At 39.7% G+C, this 13086-nt stretch overlaps 1 protein-coding gene across 1 annotated transcript in view; it reads right to left on the reverse strand.

The window, feature by feature from the left end:
* LOC107561601 (Down syndrome cell adhesion molecule homolog) overlaps nt 1-12825 on the reverse strand; it is a 63183-nt gene extending 50358 nt beyond the window's left edge. The window contains exons 1-4 of the mRNA XM_016246077.1: nt 12819-12825; nt 12428-12706; nt 11787-12062; nt 866-1162 (exon numbers count right to left, since the gene is read on the reverse strand). Of these exons, the coding sequence (XP_016101563.1) occupies nt 866-1162; nt 11787-12062; nt 12428-12706; nt 12819-12825 (859 nt within the window). The remainder of the gene's footprint in view (nt 1-865; nt 1163-11786; nt 12063-12427; nt 12707-12818) is intronic.
* Between the last annotated feature and the right edge of the window lie 261 nt (nt 12826-13086).

A 13086-nucleotide genomic window follows, 5' to 3' on the forward strand; every position in this document is an offset into this window, starting at 1 on the left:
GCTGTCATAATATGTATATATATATATATATATATATGCTTATTTTACAATCCACTTAAAATATACATTATTGTTTTCTAGATAAAATCAAATTTTAAAATAAAATAGTTTTTTTTCTCTCAGTTTTTTTTTTATTATATTATTCGCAATGCTTTATTGGATTGTAATTATTTCCCTCATAAAAGCCATTAAGTACACAGTCTTGTACCATTGTACAGTCTTTTTGTCAAGTTTGTCAAAACATTTTCAAATACTTTTTTGCTTCAATGCTTTAACAAAGACTTTTTTTAAAAAGTCCCTAAAGGAAAAGAAATGGAAAAATACCTTCGAGACCAAAGTCAATGGGCAGCCACTAATGCAATCTCTAGTGCTATCTCAATAGAAACATCCGGTCAAGTGTGTTTTGGAGTTGTTTAAAGCTAAACTCTGTAGGACATTGGCCATCCAGGAGCAGGATTGGACACCCCTGTTCTATACTATGCATTCCTACTTGACTGCAGTCTAACTCTATCAGGAGGCAAATCACAAGAGCTCTACTGCCTTCACTCCCATTGGTTCTCATTTGCATGAAGTTAAACTCTGTTCTTTGTTGTGCCATCAATGGTCACTGCTCACGCTTCTTCCAAGTGCCAAATTTAATTGAAAATAAATCACTTCAAGTTGCTTTGTTGCTGCAAGTTGCAGCCAATGAGAACATACTGTACCTTTTAGGAGGCTGCACTGCACTGACAACCTAAAACAATACAATTCTCCTTCTAACAAAAATTTCCAAATAGAAACAAGACAATCTCTGAACAAACATGAAATTGTTGTGTGTGCTTGTCGTGTGGTGTGGGTGTTTTTGAGGAGCTGATCTGACAAGCACCTCTTACGTTTATTCGAGCCTGGTAGGAGACCGATCCAGCCGAGTTGTTGCAGGTGCAGCGATAGACGCCCCCATCGGTGACCTGTGTATGAGACACATTCAGGTAGCTGAGCACGTGACCTTCTGTGGTGATGATGCGATCCATGCGGTGGTTGCTGTCTTTGATGACGGGGTCCTCATCCAAGGTCCAGGTGACGGTGGGGAGGGGGGTTCCTTTCACGTGACACACCAGTGAGATGGGCTCATTCGGGCTCACCACCTTCTCACTGAAGGCAGAGAGAATCTTTGGCGTCCCATCTAGAGAAGTGGAAGACAGATTTGATTTGTCTTATTTTTGTAAATGTTTACATACAGCACTATGGATTGAGTAGAAATTATAGTAGAAGGTTTGAGTTTTATTGGATTTAGTGATATCCTCATACATGAAAGTTAAGCCAGTTATTTCTATCTTTTGCTGTATTGTTTCAGTTCGAAATATCAGTTTACATTTCTAAACTTTTTTACCATAATCCAGTGAGATTTCTTCAAGTGTCTTGTTGTCAAGACTCCTTGTGCATGCAAAAATATCACTGGATTATTACAATTAATTGGCAAAAAAAAAGTTTGGAAATGTCAACTGATATTTCCTACTGACAAACTACAGTAAAAAATAGAGGTACATTTTTTTTGAGGTGAAAATACTAATAGCCTAAGACATTTGCACAGTACTGGACATTTGAAATGTAAAATGCAAATGTACAGTCAATGAGAAATCTTTCAAGATACATGTAGCTCCTAGGTGAATGAAACCTTATACAAAACACACAGAAAAAAAAAGATTAAGAATCTACGGTAACAGCCGTAGATTACAGCCCGCAATGTATCACGTAATTAAACAGAATTTGCAGCGTACCAATTTGTAACTATAAAGTACCTCCACAGTACCTACTTGTAGGTATAAGGGAACAATATGCAACGTTTGGGGAATAAGGGGGTAATAACCTGTGAAATTATAAAGCATTTATACTGTAAGTATTTGGTTACACTTTATTTTGATAGTCCACTTTAGAACTATAAGTAACTTTGTAATTACATGTCAACTACATGTCAACTAATTCTCATTAATTTGCAACTACATGTCTACTAACTCTCAGAGTAGACTTAGGGTAGGTTTAGGTTTAGTAGAATAAGTTGACAAAGAAAGTGTTAGAAGATATTAAGCAAACAGTCTACTAATACTCTACTAACTGCTAGTTGACATGTAGTTGCAAAGTTACTTACTGTTAATATAATGTCTAAAGTGGACTATGGAAATAAAGTGTTACCAAGTATTTTATAACTAAAGGGCACCTATTCTGAAATCACATGGTATGTATGACACACAGATCGAAATTTCCCACATAAGCATAACTTACAGCTGTACTTACGTGTAGGTAAACAGAAACAATGTACAATGTCTTGGAAAATTAAAAGTATTTATACCGTTAGTATTTCATAAGTAAGGTGTAACTATTCTAAGATTACATGGTATGCATCTTTTGCTACTGTGTTAGGCAACAATATTATGATTTAGAAGTTGCCTTATTGTAATAATACAAAATATATGATGCAGTATATTTTTACACTACGTACTGGGTACTTATTGTATTATTACAACATATCTTACATGACTGATACAAATAGTAAACTGTAGTATACTATAGTAGGCTATAATTTAGTAATTATAGTAAAGTTAAAAACCATAGTCTTTATAAAAATGTACCACAGTTTACTTAAGAATATATGCTATAATATTTACTAGTGTTTCTTTATGTGGGATCATGGAGATTATAAAGTATGGGGAAATGATGTAATGAGTTTCTGCTATGATTTGTTTTAGAAATTTCCATAAAGTTTACCTGATGAAAGAGCATTGCATATGGTCATCTCTACAGCGAGTCCGTCAGCAGCATTGTACCATTGAGGATAGTACATAGTACACGAGGATACTAGATTACCTGTTTCCAGCTGCTCCCAGGATATAACATATACATATGACATCATAATACACAACACATGTATATCTACTGTATAATTAATGTTTTTTGATAGCTGTAGTGCTGTTGGTGCACTTGAGCTTCCATATGTGGTTCGAGGCATGTAGAATAAAATGTATTACATTTTTTCTTAACTACTATGCAAACATACAAGTCAAGTCAAGTCAAGTCTGCTTTATTGTCAATTCTTCCACATGTACAGCACATACATACAGAGAATTGAAATTGCGTTACTCTCAGACCCTTGGTGCATACAGATAACACTAATAGTAGAACATAAATACAGATAGATACAGATTAAATATAAAATACAACTATACAATATAAGGTAAAATGTAAAAAATATATATAAAGCAGCACAAGGCACATGGCAGATAGAGTGCAAACCAGTGAAGTAAACAAATAGTGCAGATATAATGATTTGTAGTGCAAAAGAGCTTATTCAGACTGATTAAAGTGACAAAGCTCAGAGAGTTCTTTATTTAAACTGTCAGAAGAGGTAGTTGAATGAGATCAGTTCAGTGCTGAATGAGGTAGTGAGCAGGCCAATGCTGCACAAAGTGACTGGTGCAGGTCCCAGTGTGTTAGTTGGAGGGGGGAGAGGAAGGACCTGGGGATGTGGGAGCTGGGGTTCAGAGTTCAGTGGTGCATGGGGCAAAGAGGAGCCTGGAGGGAGGGGAAAGAGACACCAATGATCTTCTCAGCTGCTCTCACTATTCGTTGAAGTGACTTGCGGCAGGATGCTTTGCAGGCACCATACCACACAGTGATGCAGCTCGTCAGAATGCTCTCGATGGTGCCTCTGTAGAAGGTGCACATGATGGGGGCTGGGGCTCTGGCTCTTCTCAGTTTGCGGAGGAAGTAGAGACGCTGCTGTGCTTTCTTGTTTGAAGCATGTGGGGACAACAGCCTGACTTAGTGAGATGTTGAAAATGTATGCAGGCAGATGTATGCAGGCAGTATGCAGCGGTCTGTATGCAGGCATTATCATGATAGTGATGTGGTCTGAGGCACCGAGGTGGGGGAGGGCCTTGTAAGCTCCTCTCTGGGTGGTGTAAACAAAGTCCAGAGTGTTGTTTCCCCGTGTTGGAAAGTCTATGTGTATTTTTGGGAACACACTCTTTAAGTCTGCATGGTTGAAATCCCCAGCTAAGATGAAAAAAGCATCTGGGTGGGCTGTCTGCTGCTCACTGATGTGCTGGTACAGTTCATTTAGTGCCTCGCTCCTGTTACTGTTGTTGGAGCTGAGAGGGATGTATACAGCAACGAGCAGTATGGCTGTATATTCCCTCGGTAGATAGAACGGCCGGCACCAAATAATCATAAACTCCACCAGGGTTGAGCAGTGTTTGCAGACCACAACGCATCATTGATGTAAACACAAAGCCCACCGCCGCGGGTCTTACCTCCCTCGACGAGAGCTCTGTCCGCTCGATAGCATGTCAGCTGATCGAGATGAATAGCGCAGTCCGGAACGCTGTTGTTGAGCCATGTTTCCGTGAACACAAAAGCACAACAGTCTCTTACAGTCCTCTGAGTTGAGCGTAGTAGTCGGATGTAGTCCCGTTTATTGTCCAAAGAGCGTACATTAGCCAGTACGATGGTGGGGATAGCTGGCTTGTGTGGGTTAGCCGTTAGCCTAGCACGGATACCTCCGCACTTACCCCTCTTCTGCTTCCTCGATGCAGATGCAGTAGTGGGGGTCGGTGATGGTGTGGGCCTCTGGAGCAGACCAAGATCCCGCAGCTCTTCAGTGTGCGCAGAGTTTAACTCTAAAAATGTGGTTCTGCCGACATCGAGCAGAAACTCATGACTGTATGCGTGCTTAGAGACAGGTAGACGCGATGAAGACGTACGAAAACACTGCGACTCAAAAGACAAAAAACACGAAAACACCGTTCTGACGGGAGACCCTTGTTGTAGTTATTGTGTAAGTGTAACATCTGCGGGCTGTAATTTAAAGTGATCCCTTGTTACCCTCTTGTTACGTGTAGCTACTGTGTAAGTGTAACATCCGCGGGCTGTAATTTAAAGTGATCCCTTGTTACCCTCTTGTTACGTGTAGTTACTGTGTAAGTGTAACATCTGCGGGCTGAAATTTAAAGTGATCCCTTGTTACCCTCTTGTTACGTGTAGTTACTGTGTAAGTGTAACATCTGCAGGCTGAAATTTAAAGTGATCCCTTGTTACCCTCTTGTTACGTGGAGTTACAGTGTAAGTGTAACATCCACGGGCTGTAATTTAAAGTGATACCTTGTTACCCTGTTGTTACGTGTAGTTACTGTGTAAGTGTAACATCTGTGGGCTGTAATTTAAAGTGATCCTGTCACAAATCCGGTCTATAAACTTTCCGTTCACTCACCACCAGAGGTCACCCGCTCTCCACATGGACTCTCACACTACACAGACTGTTACACATCACCCTGGACTACATTTCCCATGCTCCATTGCACTAATCACAAGCTCACCTGAAACCAATCATACACAGCTGCTACCAATAACACACACTATATAAATCAGTCTCACACCACCATTCAACGGCGAGTATTATTTAGCGCATATCACTCTTCTAGCGATAGCTGCATTACGGAGCCATTCCTAGTTCCCAGTTCTAGTTCTAGTCTTAGTCTAGCCACTTTTGTCGCCTTGGCTTTTGTCGTGTTGCCTTTTTGTCTGTTTCCCAACCTTCTGCCTGTGTTTCTTGGATTAACCCTTTATCTTGCTGTTTGGGACTGTGTTTGCACCTCACCTGGACTATTGCTCGTGTTAATGGTGTAGGGATTTCTAGTACATGAATGGACACGGATATGCCTCTATCAGCCATCATGAGGCTTTGAATTAATTCAATCAGGAGACAACAAAGCTATCTTTTGTATCAGGACTAAAAAAAGCCCTTTCACAACATATGGATACCTCGTGATCGTGAATGTATAGAACTAGTATATCCAGCAGGAAAAGGATGAGTAAATTAACTGATGCCCTCAGGCCCGCGAACACGAGATCTATACAGCGTGACTGTCGCATGACCCATTGAACATCTGCTTTCTGCCCTGACTGAAATCCCTTTTGTTACAACAAAGGAAACATAACAATCGTTTAAAATGTATAAATAGTACAAATGTATCCACTGTATGTGTTATGCCATATCTATATATTTGATGTGTTTATCGAAACCATATCTCAATCTTGGCCTTATAACTTTTCTTTTAGTGATTATGATTACTGTGTATGCAAAATACCTGTTGTTTGAGCTCGAATGAGAGCTTGCCTTATTCGCCAAACATTGGTGTTAGTGAAAAGTTTATATTTTGTATCATTCTCTGGTGATAATACTTTTATCAGAAGATATTTAAAACTTGCAGAAATACTCTCCACAAACAGCATGCGATTCCTGCATGATAAGGAACAGTATGGGGCGTGGCTAAGCTACCATCTGATTGGACAGCGACCTGTGGGCTGGACAAAAATCAGCCTGCTTAAAATTGGACACAAATCCCTCTCTCGCTGTCTTACGCCCGGGCTCGCACTCTCACTCTAAAGAACTTTGGCTTTCACCATTAATAATAATTAATTCCCTACAATTACAAATGAATAAGTAATTTCATTACAATGGATTACTCCTCTTGTCAAGTCCTCTGGATACTGTTCGCCGATCAAAGACCCACGCTCGCCCTAGGAATATTCTTTGTCTTGTCTCTGATATACCTGTGTTATCTGACCCTTGCCTGTTTATTGACCACACCTTTGTAAATAAAGCCTTGCACAAGGATCTGCACATCTTGCGTCTCGTTCGACCTGTAACAGATCCCTTGTTACCCTCTTGTTACGTGTAGTTACAGTGTAAGTGTAACATCCAGGGCCTGTAATTTAAAGTGATCCCTTGCTACCCTCTTGTTACATGTAGTTACTGTGTAAGTGCAACATCTGCGGGCTGTAATTTAAAGTGATCCCTTGTTACCCTCTTGTTACATGTAGTTACTGTGTAAGTGTAACATTAAACAATTTTAGTTTAGCTACAATAGATTTGTTTCAAAGTTATTAACAGTGAACTGTATTACATAGTTAAATGCAAGGTCCAAAGACCATAAGTTAACAAAGAAATATTTTTATTATTTAACAAAATTTTAACAGACCTTTTCCAAGAACAGAATGCAGAAAAAACAAATTTGCAACCACTTATACAGAGACCTTGTTTCCTAGACGGCCACCGGGACAAGACAACAGGAACCAGTTGAGTCCTCTGCATAATTTGACATTGCTGCAGCCTGGAATTGAACTGCTGGTTTCATCTGGTCAGAGGAGAACTGGCCCCCCGACTGAGCTTGGTTTCTCGCAAGGTTTTTTTCTCCATTCTGTCACCGATGGAGTTTCAGTTCCTTGCCGCTGTCGCCTCTGGCTTGCTTAGTTGGGGACACTTAATTTCCAGCGATATCGTCGACTTGATTGCACAGAAACTATTTAAACTGAACTGAGCTGGATGATGACATCACTGAATTCAATGATGAACTGCCTTTAACTGAAAATTTAGTGTTTACTATTATCATTTTGCATTATTGACACAATATTTTCCTAATTAATGCTGTACAGTTGCTTTGACACAATCTGTATTGTTAAAAGCGCTATATAAATAAAGGTGACTTGACTTGACAATAATTATATATAATAAGGGTGTATGTTTGCATAGTAGTTAGGAAAAATGTTGTAGTACATTTTATTCTACTTGCCTCGAACCACATATGGAAACTCAAGTGCACCAACAGCACTACAGCTGTTCAAAAAACATCAGTTATACAGTAAATATACATGTGTTGTGTATTATGATGTTATATTTATGGGTTATATCCTGGGAGCAGCTGGAAACAGGTAATCTAGTTTTCCACTGTATTGCACCTCGACGGTACAATGCTGCAGACGGACTCGCTGCTAAGATGACCATATGCGATGCTCTTTCATCAGGTAAATTTTCATATGGAAATTTCTAAGCCAAATCATAGCAGAAACTCATTACATAATTTCCCCATACTTTATAATCTCCATGATCCCACATAAAGAAACACTAGTAAATATTATAGCATATATTCTTAAGTAAACTGTGGTAAAATTTTATAAATACTATGGTGGTTTTTAACTTTACTATAATTACTAAATTATAGCCTACTATAGTATACTACAATTTACTATTTGTATCAGTCATGTAAGATATGTTGTAATAATACAATAATACATAGTGTAAAAATATACTGCATCATATATTTTGTGTTATTACAATAAGGCAACTTCTAAATCATAATATTGTTGCCTAACACAGTAGCAAAAGACGCATACCAGATAATCTTAGAATAATTACACCTTACTTATGAAATACTAACAGTATAAATGCTTTATAATTTCACAGGTTATTACCCCCTTATTCCCCAAACGTTGCATATTGTTCCCTTATACCTACAAGTAGGTACTGTGGAGGTACTCTATAGTTACAAATAGGTACGCTGTAAATTCTGTTTAATTACTGTAATGTGGTGTTTGGGGTTTTGTCATGTTCATGTTTTCATGTTTTTTATTTTGTAATTGGTTTATGCTGTTTGTGTCATACTTCCCTTGCCCTCATGTATTCATGCCATTGGTTCCTCTGTTCATTGTGTCATGTTCTGATTGGTTGTCCTAGTCATGTGTCTTGTTTCCCATTGGTTTGTTCATGTCATGTGACCCTCCTTGTCTGCTATAACTAGCCATCATGTTTCCATTGTGCCCTCGTCGTGTATTGATGATGTAACCCGTTGTCGGTGAGTCTAGTCTGTTCATGCCTCGTCAAGTCTGTTAAAGCCTCATCAAGTCTGTTCAAGTCAAGTCAAGTCTGTTCATTCCTCGTCAAGTCTGTGTCTCTAATCTTCCTTTATTGTTTGGATCACTGTAAATAAACTGCACTTGGGTTCTCACTTACGCTCGCCTTCAGTGGACCTTCGTTACAGAATACACGACCGCTCAAAAATTAACCCAGCAGATCGCCTAGTTCGCCTCCGTCAAGGTAATCGCTCCATTGAGGATTATGTGGAGGACTTTTGTGGGCTTTGTCACCTAGTGGATTTTAATGAAACATTCCTGAAAGACATTTTCCGTTATGGTTTAAGTGAGGACATGTCACGTTTAATGCCACGTAATACCCCACACTGGTCACTAAAACAGTATATAGACTTTGCTCTGCAGTTGAGTGGATCTGCTTTCACTGTGGGTGTCGTGGAGAAGGAACATGACACTTCCCAAAAGTCTGCTCACATCATGCATGCCAAGCCTAAGCCTGTTCACGTCATGCCTGCTACTCCAGGGTCTGTTCACGTCATGCCTGCTACTCCAGGGTTGGTTCACGTCATGTCTGCTATGCCAAAGCCTGCTCACATCATATCTGCCAAGTCAAAGCCTGCTAATGTCACGCCTGCTACTCCAGGACCTGCTCACATCATACCAGTTAAGTCAAAGTTTACTCATGTCATATCTACCAAGTCAGAACCTGTTCACTTCATGTCTGCCAAGCCAGAGTCTGCTAACGTCATGTCTGCTACCCCAGGGCCTGCTCACATCACGTCTGCCAAGCCAGAGTTTGCTCACATCATGCTGACACATCAAGAGATTCTTCACAACATGGCCGCCATTCAAGAGCTTCATCGCAAGATGGCCGCCACACAAGAGTCTCTTCACAAAATGGTCGCCCTTTTAGAGTCTCATCACGTCTCAACTGATCTTCCTGAGTCTCGTCACGACATGGCCGCCATTTCAGAGTCTGCTCACGTTAAGCCTGAGTCCCCGGCCAAGATGGCCGCCACGCCTTAGTCAGACGCGGAGCTTGGGCTTGGACAGAAAGGTCTGATTGCTAGTGTGATGGACCCACCTCTAATGTCGGTGCGAGCTGCAGGCATCCCGGTAATGTCGGCGCTCTCAAGCCCTGCCATCTTAGAGGTCATGCCACACTCTGCTGCCCTTCCTGTAATGGCGGTCGCCATTTTGAGCGTGTGGGCTGCACACTGCGCTCCAGAGGCCTCTCCTGTCCACGAGTCTGCTCCTGAGGCCTCTCCTGTCCACGAGTCTGCTCCTGAGGCCTCTCCTGTCCACGAGTCTGCTTCTTTTTTTGTCATGTTCATGTTTTCATGTCTTTTATTTTGTAATTGTTTTATGCCATTTGTGTCATGCTTCCCTTGCCCTCATATATTCATGCCATTGGTTCGTCTGTTCATTGTGTCATGTTCTGATTGGTTGTCCTAGTCATGTGTCTTGTTTCCCATTGGTTTGTTCACGTCATGTGACCCTCCTTGTCTGCTATAACTAGCCATCATGTTCCCATTGTGCCCTCGTCGTGTATTGATGTTGTAACCCGCTGTCGGTGAGTCTAGTCTGTTCATGCCTCGTCAAGTCTGTTCAGGCCTGTTCATGTCAAGTCAAGTCTGTTCATTCCTCGTCAAGTCTGTGTCTCTAGTCTTCCTTTATTGTTTGGATCACTGTAAATAAACTGCACTTGGGTTCTCACTTACGCTCGCCTTCAGTGGACTTTCGTTACAATTACGTGGTACATTGCAGGCTGTAATCTAAAGCATTACCGAAACGACTTCTTCACATTCATAGTAAATAATGGACATTGAAAAAAAAAAAAAAAACACTGGATCTAGCCATACATTTCTTGCAAAACAGCTGTGTTTTAAAGTTTAGTTCTATTGAAATCTTTACTCTTTGATCATCCTGCCTTTTTTAAACATTATTATAGATTATCAATATCCTCTTTATACAGTTTTGTGGCAATAGGAGACAGTTGCCCCAGCAACCAAGCTGAAGCAACAAATCTTTTCAGCTCCAGGGCTGAGTAGCTTCAGTAGAGTCCAGCAGAGTGTTATATTGAAACACATGCACAGTTACACATATGCTTCACAATTTTCACAGCTGAATCCAATGTTTGTGTAACATTCTGCCTACTAAGATGCCTTTATCTGATTGACTTTTGAAATCAACCTAAATGTACCCATCATTACCTATGATATCCTACAATCATGTGTGTGTGGTTCGGCGGCTGGTTGGATAAAAATAGCAGTTGAAGTAGTGGTTTAAAGAAGTAAATTCATTTATAAATGTCAAACACAGCATTTGCATAACTGATATTTGGGGGAGGGGCTTTGTTGGCCCCATTTGCATCAAAACTTTTTTTTTTTGCATTTAAAGGATTAGTTCACCCAAAAGTAAAAGTGTTGTCATCATTTACTCACCCAATTATTTTCCTTATTTTGTTCTTGATATAACTGAAGTTGTCTGGACTATGTTTTATGGTGCTTTTTATGGTGCTTGCCAGTATATATTATGATCCACATTTACTGTGTGGAAAAGAGAATCTCTGTCTAATATAATGCTTTGTGTTACATGGGGGAAAAAAGAGAAAATGATAGGGTAAGAATGACATGAAGGTGATTGGTGAAACATTTTCATTTTTGGGTGAACTGTTCCTTTAAAAGTAATAACAAATTTTAAGATAATATATTTAGATACAGTAGATGCTAACACCTAATGCAAATGCAAATATTATGCCGCAAAGGGGTCAAAAGAGATGATCTCCAAAATCAATTGTATGTCCTGCAATGTTTGACATAGTATTTTATGTCGCAGTGGCTTATTACGGGCATAATTTTCTCATACACTGAAAAAATGGTGTAGAATTTTCCAATTTTCAATCAGAAATTGCTAGTAAATTTCAGATTTAATTACAAAGGAATGATAGGTAACACATTGAATTAAACATGGAGTAAAAAGAATAAAATAGTATTTTCTTGTTAAAAAAAACCCTAATAACTTTGTTTTATTTTACTTAGAAAAAAATATTATTTACAGTGTAATTTTTATAATATAATGCTAATAAACATAACACTCTTACTCACCTTCTAAGATGACCTGCACTAAGTCTTGGGTGGACATCTTGCCATTTCGAGCAAAGCACTGATACGCTCCTCCATCACTCTTGGCCATTCCCTCCATCACCAGGTTCTCGTTGTTGATGCCCGTGATACGTACGTTTATACCCTGATAGATCTTCTCACCATTCCTGTACCAGGCGATTTCATACTCGTCAGAGCCAGTCACACTGCAGAACAGTGACACTTGGCTACCCACGCTGCCTCTCACCTTCCGTGGACTCACCACTGCTTTCAGAGGCTCTGAGGTAGATGAAAACACAGACAATAATACACTATTAAATATAATAGTGTCTATAAAAAAAATAAAAAAACATCTTTCATCCTCCAAAGTTTGTTGCTTAACTAAAGCATAACTAAAGACTTGTTAGCTAATAGCAGCCCATTCAAATTAATGTGTGTGCTGACTAATGAACTTACATTCTTGGTTTACAAAACAATAGTGAAAAGATCTGTCAAGATTGTATCTGTCAAAGGGGTCCTATCATGAAAGGTTTAAATACAAGCCTCTGAAAAAAGCTAGGACATTCAGGAGTTGTCATGCTTATATTCACATAACTAATAATGTGAATGCTACAATGGTTGAATACTGTCACAAAATATCTTACGCTTAACCACCAGCCTTCCGACCACTTTGGCATTCCCGAAGCTGTTCCACACCTCACACACATAACTGCCTGCGTCACTGGGTCGTGTGGCCTCGATGAGAAGGCCCGATACACTCTGGTGGTACCGGCTGTCTGATTCTAAGGGGCTGTTGTCCCTCAGCCAGCGATATCTGGGCGGGGGGTGACCAGACGCTTTACATGGGAGCTCCACCCGATGACCCACCATAACTTCCCTCCGTTCAAACCCATCCAGAATCACCGGAGCAGAGTCCACAGGTTCTAAAATACAGTGAGAGAAAATATGATTGCTTTATATGCTACCTGTCAAGAGTTTGGAATAAGTAAGATTTAATTTATTTTTTATTTTTGAATGAAGTTCAAAGATGCTCACCAAGCATCGCTTATCAATAGTAATATTGTAATATTATTCAAATTTAAAACAACAGCTTTCTATTTAAATTTATTTATTGCTCTGATGGCAAAGCTGAACTTTCAGCAGCCATTACTTCAGTCTTTAGTGTCACATGGTACTTCAGAAATCATTTGAATATGCTGATTTGGTGCACAATTAATATTGGTGCTCAATTATTAAAAATGGTTCTTATCATAATAAACAGTCGTTTAAACACTTGCCTCCTGTGAGGAACGAGGAGACGTAG

Source organism: Sinocyclocheilus grahami, unplaced genomic scaffold, assembly GCF_001515645.1.
Source record: "Sinocyclocheilus grahami isolate Dianchi unplaced genomic scaffold, SAMN03320097.WGS_v1.1 scaffold783.1, whole genome shotgun sequence".
NCBI lineage: Eukaryota > Metazoa > Chordata > Actinopteri > Cypriniformes > Cyprinidae > Sinocyclocheilus > Sinocyclocheilus grahami.